The sequence below is a fragment of the Mesoplodon bidens genome, assembly GCF_964165515.1.
Source record: "Mesoplodon bidens genome assembly, chromosome: 14".
Classification (NCBI taxonomy): Eukaryota; Metazoa; Chordata; class Mammalia; order Artiodactyla; family Ziphiidae; genus Mesoplodon; species Mesoplodon bidens.
This window is the reverse complement of record NC_138170.1, coordinates 70,881,376-70,908,126: the sequence shown is the minus strand read 5'-3', so window position 1 is coordinate 70,908,126 and position 26,751 is coordinate 70,881,376. Positions and strand designations below refer to the sequence as shown.

Genomic DNA, 26,751 nt, shown 5'->3' with positions numbered 1-26,751 from the left:
GGGAATAGCTTTACTTTTATAAAATAACTTACAACAGGACGTCTTTAAAGCACAAATGATATGATTTTAAATAATTTGATTCTGAGATATTATTTACATACAACTTTAAGAAAAAGATTTCGGATCAACATAAATATCTTCAGGTGAAGTACTTGTATACTGATTTGCTGAAGTCAACCTTATTTAAAGACTGTTTCTCAAAATGAGGTTGCCTTATATGCATGAAATTTAAACGGGCAAAGAATAATTCTTTGATCCTTCCCATTCCCAAAGACTTCTAATTTTAGACAAGTCTCCTACCCTCATATTCTTACTACAACACAGTTGGGATAGTAAACGGCACCTGCAGGGAGTGGGGAAAAAAAAAAGTAGTAACTAAAAAAAGAATCCCAAAGACATGAAGAAGATGGAAAAGCCAGGCTTAAGTGTGATATATAAAATCTATGGTATTCACTATCTACTGTAAAACAAACAAAACATCTTCCTAGAAGGTAAAGTATTAACTTGCCTAACCATAATGCTCTCTAATTCCTTAAAAGATTTTCCTGATATCACACTGAAGCTCAGGATTAAAATCCTAAGTATTCTTGCCAATTTCTAAATAGCCCCTAAGATGAAAAATGAAAGTCCACAGGAGCAACTCAAAAAGAAAAAGAATTATGTTCAGCCTTAACATAGAAAATTCAGATCTACGGGACTAAAATATGTCTAGGAACATGCAAGATACTTTATTAAAATGAATCATTTTAATAATGAAATATTTTAAATGCTGTTATTTAGATTAACAGAAGGCAACAACCAATAATCAGAAGGTATAACTTCCATGTTGAATATTCCAAAGTTTCTGTGGGGAAAACCCCACAGCTATAGTCATTTGATAGATGTTCATCTTAAAAGCACTGAGAAAATGTGAAAAGGAGCCACTAAAGGACAATAAAATTATTAAAGTATTGGATAATACAGCCACTGAAAAACAAAGTATTGGATAATATAACCACTGGAAAACAAAGAAGTATGAAAAAGCAACGAGTTGGCAGGGATGGGAAATGTATTTAATATCCTATAAGAACAGCTACGAGAAACATAAAAAGCAGAACAAAAAGAAAGAGGCTTAAAATTTTTTTTAACAAACAGGAGTGCTATTTTCTAGAAGAGGATGAAAGATTAAGCAAGGGGATCTTATCTTTTTGCACCTTTAGTATTAGGAAAAGAAACTCTCTTTTGAATGACTTAGCATGCAGTCCTTACTTAAGTCAGGGGACTGAAAATCTAATTTTGAGGCCCCTCTTAATGCTATTAGGCCCAAATCCAAGAACACTCTAATGCTTAAAGAAAGCCATGATAGATTTCCAGTGCCTAGCATAATATATCTAACATAATAGGTGCTCAATAAATATTTGAAAAATCAATCAATAAATAAAATAAACCAGAAAAGGCAAATGTTCTAACCAGTTCTTGGCCCAACAAAACTACCCTGGCCCAGAAAGCAATCAGCACAGCACCTGTTGTTCACAACCTGATAGCTCGAGTCCTTAGTACTTAAAGTGACTAAAACACAGCAGAACCAGAGACTTTTTCTATGACTTTTTGAGCCTCAGAATGTGAAATCTACCAGAGCATCTGGATTGAAGTGATAAGGAGACTACTTCATAAACAGTCACTCATTAGTAAAGCTTTAACAATGAGGCTGTACTTCCCAATCTCCTCAAGTCAGGTAAACACAATGGCCACTTCCACATGTGTTCATCTAAAGTTAAACAAAACCTGAAAAATTGTCTTCATTTCCACAAAGAAATGGGTTTTTAAAAAAGATGACTCCAAGATAGGGTATCTCTTAACTCCAACCCACCCATTTTCCTAAAGGCTTTAGGAACTTTACCAGTGTGTTTCCTTCGTGGTGGAGCCATTGAGGCCTGATTGAGAATCAGTTCTTGGAAAAACTTTCTTCTGTCCTCTTCAATAGGCCTTTGAATATACAAGACCTCTTCGTACTGTATTCTAAAGATACATTTAACCTACACACATACACACACACACAAAGACATTAAATATTTAGAGAATTAAAAGCTTACATATTATACCAAATTATAATTTCTTCAACTTCGGTACCATTTTCAATGTTCATTGAACATTCATGTGCGGTTAAGGTTAACCTACTCTTGGGCTATGCTGTTGAGAGGTTCAACCTCATGGAATAAACAAGAATGAAAGAATGATCCAGTTGCTCAAGTATAATAAATTATACTATAATATAAAAAAGGATAATTGACTGTAATAATCAGATGGCAACAATCTCAAAGAGCTGTTGCATAAGAGCTGAAAAGTAATTATCTACAACCTATTTACAATAGAGAGCTGGGAGGATGCTAACAACATTGCCTTATCTTAAGCTGTTTCTGTGTGCTTCCTATCCACTAACTTCCCTTCCTGGGCTCTTTCCCTACTAAGTCTATTCCACTGTATCCTCTGGAATCCTGATTTCATTGCAGAAAAACTATACCTTCGATCTGACCAAAGAATGCTCCACAATGACACCGCCTTCCATGCAAAACTCCCAAAAAGCAAAATTAAGCCAGTCATGCTCATATCCCTCAACTCCTTCCAGTTAGTGATTGCCACCTCTCCTTTGTCCACCTGCTCTATAAAGACTCTGACCCCAGATGTCCCCCTTGCAAGATATGCTGTTTAAATCTTCTTTACAACATCCACATTTGTCGATACACTTTTTTTAATTCATATGTTTTCCTAGAAGGTCTGTTTCCTACTTCAAGATACTAAACTCCCTGAGAACAGAACTCATCTGTTTTCCTACACCTACCACCATGCCTGGTACCTAGCAATGCTTAATAAGCATATACTGAATGAATAAAGCTTGTGATTTTGTTACCCAGCCCACATCAAATTGGAAACTGCAAATAAAGAAGGGAAAAGGTCTCTAATATGGAAAGAAGTACCGACCATGACAGTGTGGAAATACTGGATTAAAACTTAAAACATCAGATTCTAGCCCGAATATAGGTACATATTTCTGGTAAACTTTGGATAGTCTGTTCAACTTGTTATGTCTAGCCACTTACTGAATTGCAGACTGTGAAATGAAGAATTACTTAAATATTATTTTAATCTATCTTTGTAACAGTGAGGTACATAGGGAGTCCCTCATTTTACAGATGAAAAAACCTAGGCTTGGAAAGGTTTAAGTAACTGGCTGGAGGTCACAAAGTGAATAAAAAGAGAAGACTAGATTATATAAGCTTTAAAGGTCTTTTCTAACTCTAAGATCCTAAGACAGAGAAGAGACAATGAAAAGGAGCCATCAGAATTCAATATTTAGATGGGAAATTATTTACGTCAACCCAAAGCCAAATCCTTAAAGAGTTTACATAAAATTTCACCTTGTGACCTTCCGATATTTTCTTTGAAGACTACCTTCATGTAAAAACACCTCCAATTCTTCGAGCTATACTTTGCTGGACTTCCCTTGAAAGTTCTGGCAAGCAAATTTACCACTGAACATCCACCATGTGTCAAATATCATGCCAAACACTGCAGTTAAAAACCTGATGAAAATAGGCTTACTTCCTGCTGTCAAGTCTCTTCAGTCTCCTAAGGAAGCATTATGATACCATGCCCGAAGTGTTATAACAGAGGTAGTGAAACAGAGGAGACCCTGCAAGGGGCATGGGTGAAGAGGCATTAGATAAGATATAGCAGAAAATGCTAACATTAACTGGGTCTTGAAAAATAAACAGAACGCAATACCCTAGAAGTACCAGGATTCTGCTTAAGGGTAGTAAAACATTTAATTTCAGTTTTTAATATTCCTCCTTCTGATCATTTTTCAACATTGTGTTGAACCTGGTAAATGTAAAAGCATACCAAGAGCAAGTCTACAATAATCCCCCTGATATCAGCCTTCCTGATTATTACCAACAGCTTGTTTTTCTTTAAATTCACTCCTATCTTCTGACATTCCCAGCCTCAAACTTCATACTGCAACAAGACAAACCTCATATAATTCCCTGAACGAATCATGTTCTCTTTCACACTGGTTCACAACAGTCTTTATAGATGCTATTCACTCTTTCCTAAACTGTTTTTTTTTTTTTTTTTTTTTTTAACTCTCCACTCAAGCCAGTGCTTTCTGGGTGATGCTTTCCCTGACTTTCCCAGATAAACTTAGACATACCTTCTACTATCTCTCATTAAACTTTTTTTAAGTTCAATAATTTTTAGTAAGTTAATTCAGCTGTGCAACCATCACAGGTCAGTTTTAGAATATTTCCATTACCTCCAAAAAGTTCCCTTGTGGCCATTTGCAGTCCATCCACACTTACACTCCCAGCTGACAACCAATGATTTGGTTTCTGTGTCCAGAAATGTGTCTCTTCTAGAAACTGCATATCATAGAATTGGTAGTCTTTTGTGTCTAGTTTCTCTCACTTTTAGCATAATATATTGAGGCTCACCCACACTGGAGAACGTATCAGTAGTTCACTCCACTTACTGCTGAATCACATTTCACTCTATGTATATATACACGACATTTTGTTTTGCCAATCACCAATTAATAAATACTTGGGTTATTTCCACCATGATGAATAATACTAGTAGGAACACTGGCGTACAAGTTTTTGTGTGAACGTACGTTTATATTTCTCTGGAGTAGTTACCTAGGAGTGGAAATGCTGAGTAGTATCATAAGTTTATGTCTAACACCTTAAGAACTGCTAACTTTTCCAAAGTGGCTATACCATTTTACAATTCCACCAGCAATACACAAGGATTCAAGTTTCCTACATTATTGTCAACACTTGGTGCTGTCTTTGTGATGATAGCTATCCTAGTTGGGTGTGCAGTGGTATCTCATTCCTGAATGACTAATGATATTGAGAATCTTTTCTCATGTTTATTACCCTAAGAATATATATACTCTTTGGTAAAATGCCTATTCAACTCTTTAGCCCATTTTTAAATTGTAGTTTTCTTTTTAAATTTGTGGTAAAATGGTCATTAAAAAAATCTGCCATTTTAACATTTTTAAATTGTACAGCCTGTTGCATTAAGTGTATTCCCATGTTTGTGCAGTCATCACTACCTATCTACCTTCAAACCTTTTTCATCCTCCCCAACTGAAACTCTGCCCATTAAACATTAACTCCGTACACTCTCCTTTTCCCCAGGTCCTGTCAACCACCATCTACTTTCTATCTCTACGAATCTGACTACTCTAGGAACCCTGTATAAGAGGAATCATACAATATTTGTCCTTTTGTGACTGGCTTATTTCACTTAGTATAATGTCCTAAGATTTACCCATGCTGTAGTTACTCTTGTTGTAGAATGTGTCAAAATTTCCTTCTTTTTTAAAGCTAAATAATGTTACACTGTATGTATATGCCACATTATGTTTATCCATTCGTCTGTTGCTTTCTACCTTTTGGCTACTGTGAGTAATGCTGCTAAGAACATGGGTACACAAACATCTGTTTGAATCCCTGCTTTCACTTCTTTTGGGTATATAACCAGAAGTACAATTGCTGGATCATATGGTAATTTTGTTTAATTCTTTAAGAAATCACCACACCAAACCATTTATTTTCAACAGAGGCTGCACAATTTTATATTTCCATCAGCAATGCAGAAGGGATCCAATTCCCTCACATCCTAACCAACACTTGTTATTTTCTGTTTTTATGACAGTAGCCATCCTATTGGGTATAAAGTGGTATCTAATTGTGGCTTTGATTTGTATTTCCATAATGATTAGTGATGTTCAGCATCTTTTCATGTGCTTTATTGCCATTTGAGTATCATCTTTAGAGAAAATCTATTTAAGTACTTTGCCCATTTTTGAACTAGCTGTTTGGGGTTTTCTCTGTTGCTGAGTTGTAGGAGTTCTTTATACACTCTGGGTATCAACCCCTTATCAGATATATGATTTGCAAATATTTTCTCCCCTTCAGTGTATTGTCTTTTCAATCTATTAATAGTTTTATTTTTGATGAAGTCCAATTTATCTATTTTTTCTGTTACCTGTACTTTTGGTGTCTCATCCAAGAAATCATTGCCGAATCCGATGTCATGGAGCTTTTCCCCTATGTTTTTTCCTAAGGGTTTTATAGTTTTAGGTCTTCTTTTTTTTTTTATTATTAATTAATTTATTTCTTTTTGGCTGTGCTGGGTCTTCATTGCTGTGCGTGGGTTTTCTCCAGTTGCAGCGAGTGGGGGCTACTCTTTGTTGTGGTGCGCAGGCTTCTCATTGCGGTGGCTTCTCTTGTTGTGGAGCATGGGCTCTAGGAACATGGGCTCCAGTAGTTGTGGCACACGGGCTCTGTAGTTGTGGCTCGTGGGCTTAGTTGCGCCGTGGCACGTGGGATCTTCCCAGACCTGGGCTCGAACCTGTGTCCCCTGCATTGGCAGGCGGATTCTTAACCACTGCGCCACCAGGGAAGTCCCTATAGTTTTAGGTCTTATGTTTAGTTCTTCAATCCATTTGGAGTTAATTTTTGCATACTGTGTAAGAAAAAAGTCGAACTTCATTTCTTTTGTATGTGAACATCCAGTTTTCCAGCACCATTTGTTGAAAGGACCATGTTTTTCCTGATGAATGGTATTCACACTTATCGAAAATCATTTGACTTCGTCTTATTATTATGCTGAAAGAGTTTTAATACATTCTGGATAGAAGTGTTACCAGATATGTGATTTGATATATTTGAAATATTTTCTCCCAGTCCGTGATTTGTTGTTTTTTTTTTCATTTTCTTGATGGTGTCTTTTAAAGAATAAAAGGTTTTAATTTTGACAAAGTTTACCATATCAATTTTTTCTTTTATGGATCATGCTTTTATATATTCTACTATTATAGCACTTCTCCTACTATATTGTTTTTTCCAGGTCTCCCTTCCCTCTAAACTTTAAATTCTTGGAGAACAGTGGCTATCTGAATTTTCGCCTATTTTATTTCATTCAATGAAGATACTGTACTAGAAATATGTACGTGTATACATGCATCTATGTGTGAGTATTGTGTGTGTGTGTGTGTGTGTGTGTAGAAACTGTGTTAGGCAGTTAGACACTGTGAATGGAAGAGTGAAGAAAACAGACACTCTCTTAAATAAATTATATTACATTGCACAGAATAGGCAATACATTTTCGATGAATGAACAATGATCTTAACTTGATGAACACAAAACTCCATTTCCCTAACCACTCATCAGCCTAATCATCACAATATGCAAAAACTGTCTCTCTGTAGTTTTAGAGAGTACAGGGCATTATAAGTGCATAGCCTTTGGAATCAGACAAACCTGGGTTCAAATCCTTGCTCTGCCACTAGCTGTAAGACCCTAGGCGAGTTACTTTACCCCTGTTGGCCTCAGTTTCTTCATCTGTCAAATGGGAAAGTAATACTTTTCTCACGGAACAGTTTAAGAACATATGTTAGATAATATATATGATTAACCTACACAGTGCCTGGCACATAGTTGCATAAATAGCAGCAATTCTTTCATTAGCAAATATTTTTGTTTTACCTCATTTATTAAAATGTTAGACTTGTTAGCCCCCAGTTTTGGAGGTAGTGTCCATGTGACCTCTGTAATGGGCAAAATTCATGGTTTAAAACTCAAAATAAAAAAAACAAAAACAAAAAAACAAAAAAACCCCCTCAAAATCTCAAAGAGAAAAGGTGTGGAAAATGAGGTCAGAAATGAATCTACAATAGTTTTCATAAATAAAGTTTGCTTTCCTTAAAACAAAACAGGTAAACAATCCATCAAGTAAAAATAAACATTAGTATTTAACATACCTTAAAATAGTAATAATTCATGTTCATTTACTATACCTTTTTTAATTAAAAAAAAAACTTGGGAGGATCACCTTCCTCTTAAATTTTAAGAAATCATAAAATTGTTTTACAACCAAAAAATTAATACTAAGATATTTCTCTTGTATACATAATCATTTATCTGAGTTTTCAATGTCCCTACTTGATGTTTCTACTTAAGTTACTAATTTTTACCTCCCAGGTCCTACCATAAACTGAGAGACACAAAATGACATGAAATACTGAGAAGACAAAATAATGTACGTAATCTTTACTTTCATCAGTGTAGCTGAGGAGATACTTCTTTAAAATTCACTTCTAATATATTGAATTATACCATTCTGAGCCTGCCCATAATTTAATGCCAAAGTACATACTGTGAATCTCTTCAGAAATTTAAGTGCAATTCCAAAGTCTGCTTTCCTTCCTGCAAATATTTCTTTTATCTGTTTCCTTGTTTAAAAGTCTCTTTACTATGCTCAACCTCTTTTTTCTAATTCTCCTGAAGAGAAATAACTTGCAATTCTCATATATAGCAACTAAAATTCTCCAACTATTCTCCGAAAAGGTCTTCAGGGTCCACAGAAGTAAATTTACTTACACTAGAATTTTGCAAAAAAAAAAAAAAAAGACGCATGAGGCTAGGCAGGAGTTACTTAAAGCCTTTGTGATGATTCAACAGTTTCTTTTTTCATGCAACAAACATTTACTAAGCAATTCCACTGTGTCAGGAAGCAAAGGGCAGTAAGACAGTCCCCTCCTCTCAAAGAGCTTGTGGTCTAGGTCAGAGTCTCAAATATTTTGCTCTCCACACTTTATTAAACTCTTAAAAATTACTCAAGAACCCAAAAGAGCTTCTGCTTTTCTGGATTATATCTGTCAATATTTATATACTAAAAATTAAAACTAAGAACCTTCCAAATTATGTATTCATTTAAAACCTATTACATGTTAACATTAAAAAATATATTCTTTTGGGGCTTCCCTGGTGGCGCAGTGGTTGAGAGTCCGCCTGCCGATGCAGGGGACATGGGTTCGTGCCCTGGTCCGGGAAGATCCTACATGCCGCGGAGCGGCTAGGCCCGTGAGCCATGGCCGCTGAGCCTGCGCGTCCGGAGCCTGTGCTCCACAATGGGAGGGGCCACAGCAGTGAGAGGCCCGCGTACCACACACACACACACACACACAAAAAAAAATATATATATATATTCTTTTAATGAACTTATCTACTAAACAGAAACAGAATCATAGACATAGAGAACAGACTTGTGATTACCAAGGGAGAGGGTTGGATTGGGATTAGTAGAAGAAAACTATTACATATAGAATGTATAGGGCTTCCCTGGTGGCACAGTGATTTAGAGTCCACCTGCCAATGCAGGGGACATGGGTTCGAGCCCTGGTTCAGGAAGATCCCACATGCTGCGGAGCAACTAAGCCCATGCACCACAACTGCTGAGCCTGCGCTCTAGAGCACGCAAGCCACAACTGCTGAGCTCGCACGCCACAACTACTGAAGCCCACACAACAGGAGCCCGTGCTCCACAACAGGAGAGGCCACTGCAATGAGAAGCCTGCACATTGCGGCGAAGAGTGGCCCCTGCTCGCCACAACTAGAGAGGGCCCGCGGGCAGCAATGAAGACCCGATGCAGCCAAAAATAAATAAATAAAATAAATAAATTTATTTAAAAAAAAAAAGAATGTATAAACAACAAGGTCCTACTGTATAGCACAGGGAACTATATTCAATATCCTGTGGTAAAGCATAATTGAAAAGAATATGAAAAAGAACGTATATATGTATAACTGAATCACTTTGGTGTACAGCAGAAATTAACACAACACTGTAAATCAACTATACTTCAATAAAATAAATGTAAAATATATATATATTCTTTTGAAAGACATATTTTTCCAAAATATAAAACATTATATATATTAAAAAAATTTAGTGAGAAAAGTGGCACCGTTTTACATTTCTTCAAATCTCTCTTATGTCTGGCTTAATAAAAGACAACTGGGGCTTCCCTGGTGGCGCAGTGGTTAAGAATCCGCCTGCCAGTGCAGGGGACACGGGTTCAAGCCCTGGTCAGGGAAGATCCCACATGCGGGGGAGCAACTAAGGCCGCGCGCCACAACTATTGACCCTACGCTCTAGAGCCCAGGAGCCACAACTTCTGAAGCTTGCGCGCCTAGAGCCCGTGCTCCGAAGCAAGAGAAGCCACCGCAACGAGAAGCCCACGCAACCGCAATGCAAAGTAGTCCCCCCAGCACCTCCTCCCTCCAAGGGGCAAAGAAACAAAGACCCAATGCAGCCAAAAAATAAATAATAAATTAATAATAATAAAAAAGGACAACTGGATTCTCATTTTCTGCCTCTGCATTCAATCTGTTACAGTAATGTTGCTCTGATTGGTATACATGAAAAAAACCCATATTCAAGAAGATAAATAGTTGCAAAATACAAAAAAGAGGAATGTGACAAACCTCTGAAAGTCTTGTAGGGCCCACAAGGGTCCTTGGATCACACTTTGATAACAGCTGGTCTAGAACAATGATTTCCAATGGGTTGTTTTTTTTTTTGATGAAACACCTCATCAGTAAAAAAATTTGAAAATACTACCTCCAGACGACACTTGTGCATATCAAACTCAATAAATGATACTTAAAAAAAAAAAAAAAAAAAAAAAAAAGGACTTCCCTGGTAGCGCAGTGGTTAAGAATCCGCCTGCCAATGCAGGGGACACGGGTTTGAGCCCTGCTCCAGGAAGATTCCACACGCCGCGGAGCAACTAAGCCTGTGCATCACAACTATTGAAGCCCAAGCACCTACAGCCCATGCTCCGCAACAAGAGAAGCCACCGCAATGAGAAGACCGTGCACCGCAAAGAAGAGTAGCCCCCGTTCTCTGCAACTAGAGAAAAGCTGGCACGCAGCAATGAAGACCCAATGCAGCCAAAAATTAATTAATTAATTAATTAAAAAAAAATACTCCCTCCAGTATATACATACTTACTTAAATGTACTATTCTGCTAACATTACTATTTCTATTATGAAACATATACACACGTTTTTAAGATAATATGAAAAATAAAAATGAATAGAAGTTCTAATGTTTTTCTCAATATCCTGATGCACTATCTTACTTTGGGATTAAAAAGAGAGAGCTATACAAAGACACATTTACAAGAGAATTTTAAAAGGGCTCCAAAAGATGAGATTGTCACTCTGTCCCACAAAAAGAAAACATTTTTGTATCCCTAATATTAGTCCCATGATGACTAATTTTTTTTGTTTGGTGTTGTTTTTAAAAACTGAGTAGAGAACCTTTTCTTTTCATCTCTGAGTTTATTTTCTGATGAGAACAGCAGCACTTATTACAGAAGATTTAGAAAACAGATAACAAAAATAACTATAATCTTAAGACCCAGAGATAATTACTATTAACATTTCTATTAAGTTACACATAGTTTTTCATATATGACTATGTCACTAATATATAATTATTTCCATATAAACCCAGGTAATGCTATATTGATTTAATATCTGCAATTTCTAGCAATACATTCAAACATCTTTTCATGACATTAAATGTCTTCTACATCAATATTTTTAATGGTCTCATTGTATTTCATGGAAGGAATCCACTATAATCAATCCCGTACTCTAGGACATTTAGTTTCCAATTGATGAAGAAAGGCTATGATAAATACTCTTGTACTTTTTGTGTTGCCTGTGCTGTATCTTTGTGTTTGTCCATGAAGAAAGGCTACGATACTTTCTGTGTTGTCTGTGTTGTATCTTTTTTATCTATGAAAAACTACTTACCTATAAATGGTATTGCTACGCTAAAATGAATAGATGTATTTAAATCTGTTATTATGAACTGTCCTGGAGAGAGTTTATCCAACTTCTTTTTTTGGCCTATTTCATAGGTTAAAATCTGTATCTCACTGCTATTTTAACTTACCATTGTATTTTCTTAAATACACTATAGTAACTGGCTATTTCTTGCTTTTAGAATCACTTAGTTTTTGCTACCCACTGTCTACTTCATGTTTTCTTCCATAGATCTGGCACCTTGCTAACCTAGTTACTCAGTCTGCAACTCTCCATATTTTTCATTCATTTACCAAATATTTATCAGTACGTGCTAAGTATTATTCACTACTTTTTCAGTCTGTGACTTAAACAAAGCAATATACTAATGGCAAAGCTGAAATTAAAATGAAAGCTTTGGGGGTAGAGGAGGCTTTCCTAAGGACAATTTGTATAAAATGTTATGTAATCAGTAGTCTAAGAAAAACCCCATAATCTTCACCCACAAATGTGAATATCCATGATAGCTTTAGTAGCTATTTGCTATAATAAGGGCAAAGAATACAGAAGACAAAGGGGGGGGGGCGCTGAAATTTCAGGATTCAATGCTAGTAAATTTTTAATATTTTAGCTATTAATTAAGGTTATTGGTAAACAAATAATGAAAAAAGCCTACTCACCCGTAGGCTTTTTGAATCCACTAAAAATTATAACAATATAGCAACATTGAAAATATATAGATGCAATGTTAGTTTTTTAAAAAACTAAACCAACAATAAAATCACATATGCAAATAGACAACAAGAATAGGCAAAATTAAAATTGCTGTGTATCAAGACAGGTTCAGTAAGACTTTTATTTACAAATTTTTCAAACAATATAAGGAAACTTCAGGTAAGTATATATTCCTAACTAGAGCCCTTAATTATACCAATTTTCTTTATTTTTTATAAAATTATAATAAAAGTAGTTGACAGTGCGATCTAATTTTTAAAAGTGGCTCCTAGGTTATGTCCAGGTTCAGTCCACTCTCCTAAATCAATTTTGAGTGCATTCTTACTTTATAATACTAATATAATACCAAACATATTATAGCTCTGTAGCTTCCAAAATAAACTCACATATATTGTCTCACACCAACAAGCCTGTCTGTTATTATCCACGTTTTATAGGTGAGGAAACTGAAGTTACTCTAGGTTCAAATATTTATCCAAAATCAAAAGACAAGTAAGTCAATACCAAGGTTTTTCTGACTCTTACTACATACATCTTTCCTCTAAACTTTATTGCTCCCTGTGATAAAAAATATTTTGATTAATGGTCTCCAAATAATATCAGATTCTGAATAACAAAAAATGAACTAGTCTACATTTAATATAATTTTCTTACAGGAGTAGTAAGTTGTACAAATCCAGTTTAGCAACAAGATAGATAATAAGAGCTAAAACAGAACAAAAGAACTTGAAAAAAAAATCTGAATCATAAAATTCTACGTAATCAAGATTTATATTATAGCATTTGAAACATGTAAATTTTTAAAAAGAACTGTGTTGCCTGGGCAAAATATTTCTAAGCATTTCAAAAGGAGATTATTTCAAAACACAGTAAGCTCAGAATGTTAAAATAATTTCTTAAAAATAAATTTCATTCACATGAGTTGATCTATTAATTTTTTTCTGAAACAACTGTGATTTTTATCTTATACTCTACTATTGAGTTGGATTTGAATTCAAACGCTAAATATCAGATTTGAAAAATATGCACAGTCATAATAATCTTCAGCTTAACGTGATGCTACCAATGAAAGAGCTGAAAGGTCAAATCTCACCAAATAATCTAACAGATGATAAGAATGAGAAGGATAATTATAATGGCATCGATGATGATACAGCTAAGATCTTCTCAGTAGGTACTATATATGTCGAGGTCCGGTCTAAGCATGAATTATCTCAAAATTCACAACACTGAGAAATATATCAAAATACATACCAAAAAACAGAAACAGAAACTTAAAATGTTAACTAACTTAAGTCACATGGCTAATAAGTGGTACAACCAAGGCATGAACCTTGACAGTACTGATTTTATAATAACTAAAATGTGTCAAATTTACAAGGTCAAGTATTTTAAAACCATATAATAAGAAAAGATAAATATTTAATGAGTTCTTACCTCTTCAGGCAGTTCACTGTACATGGTTTCAGAGGTAGACAATAAAAATATGGGTGAAAATGATGGTATATCTTGTAGCAAAGTCAGAAAAGTTGCTCTCACAGTTTCACTGACAGCTTCCCACCAATCACCAATGTGAGGCATGTAAACAATACTAGGTACTGTTCTTCGAGCTTCACGAAAAATCTAATTAAGGAAAGAACTGGCATTAAAAATTCAAATAGATATTATTCTAAAGTCTACACAGTAACCCCCAAATACATTAAATTTGTCAGGCCTGTTACTATAATTACTTTCAGCCCCAGTATTTAAGCTGTTCAAGATACGATGCACAAGCCATACATACAGCTTCTATCTACCCTTACCCCACCTAAGAAAAGGAGTATTTTTTTGTTATTTTATTATTCCTATTCAGTATATATTAATAGTATAAAGGCATCAAATTGTTCCACCTATCTATCATATAAATAAAGCAAAACACCACTATAAAATATGCTGCAAATAAAGAGATAAGCATGTACCTATATGTCACCCACTTAAGAGTGATTATCAGGAAGCACAAAGAAGAAAAAGAGACATAGCTTACATGTTTGTGCACATTGGCTAAAATCACTCAACATATGAATTAAATAAATATTTTAACCAAGATGTACCACCCTAGAGCTTAAAATTAATGAACTACCTGCTGAACCACTTGTTTACCTCCTATTATCTTAATTCAATCTTCTATAAAATAGTCACAAAATACCCTTAATCTCTAAAGAACAATAAATAAATTAGCTAAAAGCTATGAGATACTCCCACTTCAGAAAATAGAAAATAAAGTTCCCTCAGGTGTTAAAAAGAGTCTTAACCATAGCTTCAGTCACAATCTGCCAACACATGCCAATAAAGACCAGGTTGGCTATTAATAAGTTGTCAAACAGAACTACTGACCTTTACATAAAAGTCAACAACAGCTCAACAGCCCATCAACAAATTCTCACAGATTATTATGACATCTCTTAAATACTTTTAACGAGCGTAAGAAAAAGTTAAAAATGACTATCTTTCTTCAATTTAATTTGAGAACTCTACTTCTAAAATTCTCTACTATTTTCTCTTAAACACATTTCAATTAACCTATATAATGTACAAGATACAGAAATAAGAATCAAATAATTTAAATGATTAGGATTATCAGAAATATTCCTAAAATTCAAAAGGATTGTTTTTCTTTAATGAGTAAGCCTACCACTTGCATGAATTTTTTAAATACTATATTTTATATAGCTTTAAATCGCCTGTGTAAAATAAAATGTACTGCCAATTTAATAATAAGCCAGATGAAAGATACTCAAATAAAATTTCCCCCAAATCGGAAATGTAGATGTTATAATCACTCACATCAAAAGTAACATTTGCTCCTTCCCTTCCTTTAATATTTGCATATCCACCAATCCAGAACAGTTGTACAGTACAACTCCTTCAGGACTCTCAAATTTTGACCTTTTCTGCAAACACGCACCCTCTTATCCTGGATCTTGAAAATCCAAGGATTACTGTTTTCCAAAGTTCATGTAGAAGATTCATAAGAGAAAAACAAGCATAAATATTGGCAAAAGGAAGGAACCACACAGGAGCACAAAGGCAAGAGAGGCATTTGATTCCAAAAAAAAAAAATTTTTTTTTATTACATGCCACCCAAATCAGGCATGGTATGTGGAAGACACTGACCAACACCTGTTGCTGATAAAACTAGGGAAAGTCAGCAGGGAGAGAAAGGTGATTATATGAAAAAGACTAACAAACTACACAGCTTACTGAGAAACCTCACAAAACTACCTACCCTAATTCAGCCATGCAAGTTACCACATGCCCAGGGAGAGATGAGACAACATGCCTTTTTTAAAAAATGAAATACTGCCTTGCAGTCTAGTATTTGTAGGTTAGGTTTTCTATATGTGTTGAGAACATCTAGCTGCTAGCAAATATCAGAGTATGGGCAAAGCAACAGAAGGTTAAGTGATAATAAATAAAAAACTTTACAGAGCCAGAAGTTAAACAATGCAATACTGTAGGTGTTTTAAACTTATCTGCAAGGCTGAACTAGATACATAAGGTTTTTTTTTTTCTATTTCTTTCCTTTTCTCATCCAAACCTCTCAAAATTAGCAAACTGAACATGATAATGATACTCTAGTAATCTTTTTATTTCCAAAGACTTTAGGAAAGTATCTTTATAAGTAACTTTTTGAAATTATATTTGAAAACCTAGAGGGGAAAAAAAACAACCAGGAAAAAAGTCTAAGACAAATATAGAAAAATAAAAAGGCTCTACCTTTCTGGTCCATGAATATATAATTACATGGACTGAGAATTAATCTAACTATATGCAATACCAATAGCCAGGGGATATTTTCAAAATTTTCTCTGAAGCCTTTAAAGGGAAAACATCCTTAATTTCCAGAAAAATTTTAAAATACTACTAAAACAAGTTTCCTTTTTTAATTCCTTACCCCATGTTATCTCAGAATATTAAAATAAACTTTCATATTCTCTTTAAATAGCCAAGCTGTCCTAATTCTCCTGTTTTTGAAATGAAATTTCAAAAAGAATAAAGTCTGAGAATAGTATTTAAAAATTCAGAAAAAAGTTTAAACCTATTGTGATTTTTCTATAATGTAAAATCGGCTCCTCACCAGTTTGCTGGTAATTTTTGAAGTTATGGAATAAGATACACTCTGTGAAATCAATTAACCAGATATCTCATAGTAGAAAAATAAAGCCTAGTTTTAGTGAAGCGGCAACTGTCTTGGGAACAAGTGATGCCATTTGATAACTAGAAAAATACTCACCTACAGGGTGTCTTGGATTGGTGGATGTGCAAGGTGTAGTAGAAAACAGAAAAACTGTTATAGAGAAAAAAAGACAGTAGGCCAAATTACTGAACCAACCGTTTCAAAATACCTCTGACATGACCAGCACTCTTGCACAAATAAAATGAACGTACACCAGTGTATGTGAATGTTCATTTTGATTCTTTAAACAATATATTTCTGGCCTCTTCTTGTCCCAGACATCATAGTCCCTTATATAACTTTTTTAAAGTTTCTTTATTTAAAAAATATCAAAAACTACTTTCTCTGAATATTAATGATATGAAAGGCAAAAATCAGGCCACTGAAATTAGAAGTATCCATGCAAGGAAGCACTAACAATATAAACTGCACCTATATTTATAAGGGTCCTTATCTCAAAAGCTAAATTTCAAATCAGTACGCTAGATGCCAAATTAAAATGTTCAGTGCGTGAAAATTCACTGTATCTTTAAAAAATGAAGAATATACAGCCCATAACAAGCCATTTTCATTAAAAACTGAAAACTGGAATAATTTTAAATACAGAGGTACATGAAGCAGAAACCTCCAAGCCAGTACAGCTTTCACTTTCCTAAAAGGGGCTATATGAGAAAAACAACTTTTTGTCATCAATAAATTTCCAGAATTTGTCTTGGTCACGTTACAGTACTAAAATTATAAAACACAGGTAAAAGAAAAATCTTCGGGGCTAAATTTGTTCTCAATTTTTATAAAAACTAAAAAGCACTATTTAAATAAGTTTAATTCCTTAAACCATGCTATCAAAACTGTTAAAATAAATAATATGTCTCCATTACTGATAACTTTATTATATTTGTCACTTACTCCATTTAGGTTCTATTGACCTAAGATTTACTGAGCATCTCTGTGAAAAGAAGGCACTGTCTGGGATCTGAAGATTCAGGATTCAAGAAATAAAAAGCTCAATTTCTTTACAAGCACATAAAATCAACCTGTTATAAAACACAACTATACTAGAGTTTCTGAACAATGGATTTAATACAAATCAACATTTCTTGAAAATTAAAAACACCCACATTCCTTTCCTGATATTTTCGTTGCTAAAAACGTCAATAATTTCAGTAAATGTGATACAATTTGGGCCAGGATAATTTAATTTGTTTACAATTCAAAAAAAAATGTGCTATGGTAAAACACAGATGTGTACCCACGTGCACAAACACAAGAGTATCCAAAGTATACACAGACTGTTATGGAGAAACCCAGAAATCCTTTTTCACAAACACAAGAGCATCCAAAGTATACACATAGGTAAGTATATTAATTCCTTAATGCCACATAACCAAAAGAGATTTCCCCTGAGAATTTCCAGATACAATTTCTTTCTAGGGAGCAAAAAATACTAAAATTTTCACCCCCCAAAATTCCTTACTGACCATGTGAAATTACTCGTAACACCATATAGTACCCAAACTCCAAAGCTTTGAACAGACCATATTTAAATTTATCAATTAGATCATACCTCTGCATTAATGAAAAGATTAAATATAACACACTCATCAATCCCTTTTTTCCTAAATCAGCAGTAGAACTAATACAAGAGAGAAAAGAATACATATGAAAATGTCAGTAAGTGGACTCATAGTTGTTATTTTTCTTTTTTTAAGAGTATTAATACAGTAAGTCTTTTACTACAGATACTAACATCTCTGACCTTGTTGTAGGGTTCAATAATTACTTGTGAACTTACTGGGACAACCATAAATCTTGCAGGCTACATCAGTTTCCATTCTCCTTCCAGAGCCTTTGGAAGACTATGAAATGCTCAGTAACATACATACACACATGCTCACACACATACACACACAGAGCTAACTTTATGAACTCTGGCAATTGTTTCAGTTATAAATGTCGAACTACTGTCCAGTGATCAGCTAAAGTACTATATTTCAAAGTGTGGTTTACTGAAAACCTAGAATAGTAACAACTGGGATGCATGCTTGAAGTGCAGATTTCATGAATTTCATGAAATTTCATGAATCAGAATCTCTGGGTGTGGAGCCAGGGAATCAGAAATTTTAATAAGCACCCCCAGGAGATTCTCATGCTCACTAAATTTTAAGAAACAATGAGGGACTTCCCTGGTGGTCCAGTGGCTAAGACTCCATGCTCCCAATGCAGGGGGCCCGGGTTCAACCCCTGGTCAGGGAACTAGATCCCACATGCCGCAACTTAAGAGTTCGCATGCCACAACTAAAAGATCCCACACACAGCAACAAAGATCCCGCGTGCCACAATTAAAGACCCGGCGCAGTCAAATAACTAAATAAACATTTAAACCAAAAAGAAAGAAAGAAAGAAACAACGAGAAAACCCTACAGCAGTCACTAACTCCTCTACCATTTTTCATGCAACTGATAATATTACTGGGGCATAATATTAGCTGGGGCATTCAGAAGAAGAAACAGAAGTTTTGTCATATATGTGCTTGTGTGTGGATGTTTTAAAGAATGGCATAGACTTAAACACGGTCCCCATGGTATAAAGAAATATGAAGTAGGGCCCTTCTCCCCTTTCCATCTTATCACACACATAAATACACATCTTTAAAGGTGATTTAAGACTTCTTTCCTTTAAAACTACCTTTCGTGTTCATGTTACACTATTAAATACCCAACTTAATTTATATCACATATTTTAGAGGCAGGGGAAAAGAAAATGATAGAAGAATAACTTGCCACAGACCAAACCCTTATATTCCACATCTATTTAGAGAGGATTCTACCTATAGAAGGACTAGCTACAAAGAGAAGTAAAGCAAAAGGGAAGAAAAGAAAGGGAATACAGAACAGAAGGATAGAAAGAAGGGGTTTTTTATTTTTCCAGCATTTCAGCACCTGACTTATGCGCTCTCTTCCCTAGGACTTTTATACCTACTTATACCCAGGCTTGCCAATCTCTACAAATTAAGAAAAAATTCCTCAGTTTCATTATATAATAGCCTCTTTTTGAAGAATTTTCCAGAAAAGACAGTATTATGTTATATTATATTATAATAAATAATTTTAAATATGCACTTAAAATACAAACAATCAGGGATTAGCCGTGACAGTTTACATGGTCTCTGGTCAGTGTTCAGAGAAAGTCTGAGCTTCAGCTACCATGACTACAAAATTCTGTCTCAGTGCCTGGTTAGATTAGACATCCAGGTGGTGGTCACTTAAGAATAAGCCCTATTTCCAACCCAGAAGCTCATAGGTGAAAGCAGAGAAGATGAGATGTCTTGACATCCTAGATGCAATGTAACACAACCAAAACAGTAAAATGGAGGGTTTTTGTTGCTTTCCACCACCAAGTGACATTTCTCTCCACCATCCTCACCAACATGACAGAAAAGTAGTAAAAGCCAAGATACGTGAAAGAGACCAAAGAACATGCAGTCAGAATTCAAATTTAGCCCAATGATGCCAAGTAGGATTCAGAGAAAAAAAAAAATCCCAGGATTCCAATAAGATCAACATATAGTTTACTACAGTGCTTCATATTTCCTTACCTAACATTAAGCCAGTATTGTGTTTGTGAATATACACACACATTAGCCATAAGGAACAACTATAGACAGAATGTTCCTCTTTCAAAGTGATTTTATCTTTCAGTTTGTTTGATACTGTCAAGTATACATGTAAAAGGAAACAAAAAATTCTAAACCATAGAGCAGAGGGTAAACTAAAATGACAAAGTTTATCCATTCCCCAAATCCTCCAAATTCCTTCCCCCAAGCCAAAACAACGATTATTAACATTTTTGGGGGGGTATTCTTGGATAAAATTTCTACTTATATATAAAAATGAACATATATTTTAAAGTTTTTTTTTACACGAAGAAGATCATACTTAGATTTACAATTTGCTTTTTCACTAGTACCTCCTTCACCTTTCCATATCAGCCTATGTAAATCTACCTCATTCTTGTTAACAACTTCCTAGTATTCCTTTGTTACTATATTTTAGCCAGTCCACCATAAAAAGGACATTTAGTTTGTTTCTTTTTGTCTTATTTTGTTTGGTAATTCTACACACAATGCTTTGATGAATAACCTTGTACATTCAGCAGTGAATACTTATAGCTAATATATCTTTAGGAAATTTTTTTTTTGAACAACAAGCGTTTATTTCTTTTTTCTTTTTTTTTTTACATCTTTATTGGAGTATAATTGCTTTACAATGGTGTGTTACTTTCTGCTTTATAACAAAGTGAATCAGTTATACATATACATATGTTCCCATATCTCTTCCCTCTTGCGTCTCCCTCCCTCCCACCCTCCCTATCCCACCCCTCTAGGTGGTCACAAAGCCCCAAGTTGATCTCCCTATGCTATGCGGCTGCTTCCCACTAGCTATCTATTTTACGTTTGGTAGTGTATATATGTCCATGCCACTCTCTCACTTTGTCACAGCTTACCCTTCCCCCTCCCCATATCCTCAAGTCCATTCTCTAGTATGTCTGTGTCTTTATTTCTGTCTTACCCCTAGGTTCTTCATGACATTTTTTTTTCCTTAGGAAATGTTTTTTAATGTAAAATCCCTGGGTCAAAAGATACTTGAAAGTTTAAAAGATAGTTCCAAACTACACTCCAAAATCAATAAATAAATTTACATTTCCACTAACCAAGTATGAGCACCCATATCTCCAGTATTAGGTTTATCAAGCTTTTCATTTTTACAAGCCTGATAGTTGTTTGAAAATAGCATCTTACTGCTTTAATATGCTTCTTTTTTTTTTCACTTATAAGTAAGGTAAAGAATCTTTTCAAATTTTTATTGGTTGCTTTCGCTACTTTTTTCTCCCTATAGTTGTCATGCTCCTATTTTGCCAGTTCTTTTATTAGGTTGTTATTCTTTCTTCTTCCTGATTTTAATATATCTTTGTATAGTAAGGAAACTTGTCCTTGACATGTGTTGCAAATACAGATTTTTACCAGGTTATTAATCTTATTAAATAAGATCTATTAATCTTATTTAAAGAAAGTTTCTTGTCATGTGTAATTTAAAATTTTATAAAGTCAAATTTGTTCTTATCTTTATGTTTCCTGGCTTCCGTTCATTGCTTTGAAATTAAATACTTTCTCATGTCCAAGGTAATATACTGACCTTGTGAATTATCCTAACACTTTTATAGTTCCACTGACAATCTAGAATTTATTTTGGGGCTAAAGAAAAAGGTACGAAATCCAGTTTTGTTTTTTCTTATTCCCTTCATAGAGCCAGCCAGTTTTCTAAGACTATTTATTAAATAATCCATCTATTCTATGATATCAAATGTCACCATCATTATCATATACTCAACATCATCAGATACTAAATTCTATTTCTACACAGGCCTAAGCATGATTTCTCACTTTTGTTCTATTGTTTTGTCTATCCCTGCACAGGTACAAATACTTTATTACCACATTTCTATTACATGTGTAAACATCTGGTAGGGATTCCTCATTACACTTGTTTCTCCAGAATTCTCCTTGCTATGCCCATATTTATTTTCTAGAGGAAACGAAAAGCCTTTTTTAAACATTTCCTCTTAAATTTGGAGGGATTATAATTATAATTATAATTGTACTTAATTTATAGATTAATTTAGAAAAGAACTCATAGCTATCCAATGTTGAGTCTTACCAGCCATTAGTTGTGAAAGGAGCTGCAGCAGTAGTGATAAACATGATGATAGCTGTCGTTGTTGAGTACTGTATGCCAAGACTATTATTGGATGAGCTTGTTTTAATAATCACAGTAATCTTATGTGGTATCATTAACTTCATTTCATAGACGAGAAAATTAAGGCTCAAACAGGTTAAGCAACTTGTCCAAGGCCACAACCAATACACAAGTAGCTGAGATTTTAATCTGTGCAATATGACTTGAGTCTACACTCTGAGTTACAGTAATTAAAAACAAGGTGTGGGGGCTTCCCTGGTGGCGCGGTGGTTGAGAGTCCGCCTGCCGATGCAGGTGACGCGGGTTCGTGCCCCGGTCCGGGAAGATCCCACATGCCGCGGAGCGGCTAGGCCCGTGAGCCATGGCCGCTGTGCCTGCGCGTCCGGAGCCTGTGCTCCGCAATGGGAGAGGCCCCAACAGTGAGAGGCCCGCATACCGCAAAAACAAAACGAAACAACAAAAAAAAAACAAGGTGTGTCTTTCACTTATTCAACTGTCCTCAAGTGACTTTTCCGCATGCAAATTAATTGCTTAAGTTAATTCCTAGGTAAACTTAGTTGCTATTTTATTTTTTTATTTATTTTTGCAGTACGCGGGCCTCTCACTGTTGTGGCCTCTCTCGTTGCGGAGCACAGGATCCGGAAGCGCAGGCTCAGCGGCCATGGCTCTCAGGCCCAGCCGCTCCGCGGCATGTGGGATCTTCCCGGACCGGGGCACGAACCCACGTCCCCTGCATCGGCAGGCGGACTCTCAACCACTGCGCCACCAGGGAAGCCCTAGTTGCTATTTTAAGTGGGACCACTTCTTCCATTACACAGTTGACCCTTGAACAAGGCAGGGGTTAATCTGTGTATAATTTACAGTCAGGCCCTCTAGATTTGCAGGTTCTCTGCATTCACAGGTTCAACCAACCATGGACCTTGTAGTACTGTATTTTCTGCTGAAGAATAACCATGTATAAGTGGACCAGTGCAGTTCAAACCTGCATTGCTCAAGGGTCAACCATATTTCTAACTTGTTATTGTTTGTATAAAAGAAAACTATTGATTTTATAACATTAACTTTGAAATTGTCTGCCTTACAGAATTCTCTTATTGGCCCTAACAGGTTTTCAGTTAATACTACAATCATAACATAGGCAAATATTTACAACTCCAGTGTGTTCATTCCAGTATTTATATATCTCACATGTAACTGAATCAATTTTGCATGCCTTAGTGATGGTATATTACTCTTTCAATGTGCTACTAGATTCCATTTGTAATATTTACTTTATGACCACTGTCTAAGTGAGATTAGATTACAATTTTCTTTGCATTTCTTTCAAAGGTTTAGCATCACTCTTTTTTTTGATTTCACATCTTCTTTTTCTATGCTTTGGAAAAGTTTAACTGGCATCAAAATAATCTTATCCTTTAAGATTAAAAGAATTCACCTGTGAAACTATTTGGATTTAGTGCTTTTTGACACTCAATTCTTCTTCCACAACTACTGTCTATTTAGATACTCTCTCCTCTGAAGTCAACCTTGCTAATTTATATCTTCCTAGTAAATCCCCTGGATTTATTTTATAATGGTACCAAGTAATTCTCTTACTTGCATAAAAGCTGCAATAATTTTGTCTCACTAAAAAGGAAAAATACGAGCAAACATATAAATCAACATTATTGGAAAACACTCACAGCCAGGATAAATTAAATGTATAAAACTTGGAGAAAATTACTGGTATATAGTTTTTAAGGCAGGCCATGGGTTTTGGGAAAAAAACCTTTAAATAGGGCTTTAGAAGTAGTGAAGTACTGCTAGGATGTTCATACCCAAAGAGTTGTAAATAAAAGAGAAATAAAACTATGACACTATGAACTGTTTAAAAAAATCTATTTCATGCTACAAGGTACAGAATGGTTTTCAATTAGATAGTTTATGTATTAAATATTTATGAACTATAACTGAAAAAACAACAAAACTGTGTGCAGTGCTCTTAAGTGTTACTACTCCAGCCATCTAATCTCTAAAAGTAGGCTAAATATCAAAGTAGAAAGTGACATTCAAACACTTAATGAGTACTTACTATGAGCTGGGCACTGTGTCAGAGACACAGGAATGGTGAAGACATGGTCTCTTGGTTCAAAAACTTATTCCCTTAGCCCCTAGTTCCAACATGACACACTTATAATAAATTCACAGTTATATATTAAAACATCAAGAAATATAAACAGCCCCACTATAATTTTGCTTCACAAGCTAGCAAATATAAAGTAGTTGAAAATCAAATATCAAACACACTTGATTATTGATACAAAATATATAATTTTAAAATTGCTATCACTTTTCTATATTAATTTTAAACCCTGGCATTCTCAAAGTCGATATCATTTCCCTTACTACAATAAGGCTGTCTAAAGAGATCTAAAGACAGAAGTCTAAAGAGGCCCTGAAAAAAGGGTCAGAAAAGGCAAAAAGAAGCTCCCTTTCTACACTGTTTAATGAAATGAACCTTTAATACAAGAAATTGGATTATTAAAATTTCAGAGAAGAACGAAGTATCATGGGAAAAACAATGAGCTCACTTTAAAAAATCAACAGGATCCTCTGCCTTAATATTAGAATGTTAATGAATAACCAACAAAAAGTTAATATTCATATTACTGTTCTTTGAAAAAATTTTATCTATAATCACTACTAAGATATAAACAATAAGAAAGCAGGAAGCACTTTGACACAGTACAAACCTACCTGTGCACATGATTCTTCAGGTGTTTTGGCACTAACTGAATAAAGTGCTGGGAGATCTAGTCTGTGCACAGAGAATTTTTCTAGAGTGTGCAAAAGTGCTGGAGCAAGGTGAGAAGTTTGACCTGAGCCTCGTTCTCCAGACAGCAATAGTCTTGGCCTGTAAGAGGTTGGCTGATGATATGGTGACCTGCAATACACATAAGACATAATAATGATTTCAAAACCATACACTCTGAAGACCAAAATAAAATATTAGGAAAATATTTACATAAAATAATGTAATGCCAAATTAATAGAACTTTTGTTTACCTCTCTCATCTTTTTGAGTACAGCAAAGCATTTTTTCAATAATTACAGTTTTAAAATATTGATCTCTCTGGCCGTATTAATACCAAGACATAAAAGTATAAAAATCCATCCTAAAAGAAAGTTCATCCTATCATACCACATATATTAACTTGGAAAATGCTTCAGACAGTAAGTATGATTTAGTTATCCCAGGTCAAATGTTAAGAATTCCAATTCTCCAACAAAGAGGTACATCTAAAGATTACTCAAAATGTAGGGGGCTTCCCTGGTGGCGCAGTGGTTGAGAGTCCGCCTGCCGATGCAGGGGACAAGGGTTCATGCCCCGGTCCGGGAAGATCCCACATGCCGCGGAGCGGCTGGGTCTGTGAGCCATGGCCGCTGAGCCGGCGCGTCCGGAGCCTGTGCTCCGCAACGGGAGAGGCCACAACAGTGAGAGGCCCGCGTACCGCAAAAAAAAAAAAGTAGGACTTCTTTTTTTTAATGGTTAAAATGGTAAATTTTATACATATTTTATCACAGTTTTTTTTAACATCTTCATTGGAGTATAATTGCTTTACAATGGTGTGTTAATTTCTGCTTTATAACAAAATGAATCAGTTATACATATACATATATCCCCATATCTCTTCCCTCTTGCATCTCCCTCCCTCCCACCCTCCCTATCCCACCCCTCTAGGTGGTCACAAAGCCCCGAGCTGATCTCCCCCTGTGCTATGCCGCTGCTTCCCACTAGCTATCTATTTTACATTTTACCACAGTTTTTAAAATAGGAAAAAAAAAAGTAGGACTCCTTCAGTGGCAGCAATTTTGTTTCTAGGCCAAAAAAACCTAACGGTTCTTATCCTAATATACAACATCTAAAGCCCTACACCAGAGAAGGCAAATTTAGGATAACATATTAAAACAAACTCAATTAGTATTTTCAAGATTCTACAGCACCATTAAAAAGATAAATGAAAAAAGTTTATCTAATATCACTATAGATAATGCAGGGAATTCTAAGCAATGCAATAAGAATAAAGCAAATTTAAAAATGGAACTAACGGAAAGAAATTGAACAAACACTGTTACTTGTAAAGAATATGATTATACACTAGAAAATCCAAGAGAATCAACTAATGACTGCCATAGTCTACCAGCAAAATAACAAGACTGAAGATGGAAATAGAAAAACCAAAAGATTTTCCTAAACACCATCAATAACCAATATAAAAAAGGAAAGAAGATTCTATTCACAACTGCAAAAATACAAATGATAAACAATATTAAATAATCTTAATGAGAGAGGTATGAAACTATATAGAATACATCATGAGCCTGAATATAGATGTCAATTCTTCCTATGCATT

The 26,751-nt window shown here is 35.0% G+C and overlaps 1 protein-coding gene across 4 annotated transcripts in view; it reads right to left on the bottom strand.

Annotated features, from left to right (window-relative positions):
- ATAD2B (ATPase family AAA domain containing 2B) overlaps nt 1-26,751 on the bottom strand; it is a 166,398-nt gene that overhangs the window by 41,823 nt on the left and 97,824 nt on the right. For all 4 annotated transcript variants that reach the window (XM_081254850.1, XM_081254848.1, XM_081254849.1 and 1 more), the window contains exons 18-20: nt 25,094-25,280; nt 13,826-14,011; nt 1,880-2,015 (exon numbers count right to left, since the gene is read on the bottom strand). In XM_081254850.1, coding sequence (XP_081110976.1) covers nt 1,880-2,015; nt 13,826-14,011; nt 25,094-25,280 — 509 coding nt within the window. The remainder of the gene's footprint in view (nt 1-1,879; nt 2,016-13,825; nt 14,012-25,093; nt 25,281-26,751) is intronic.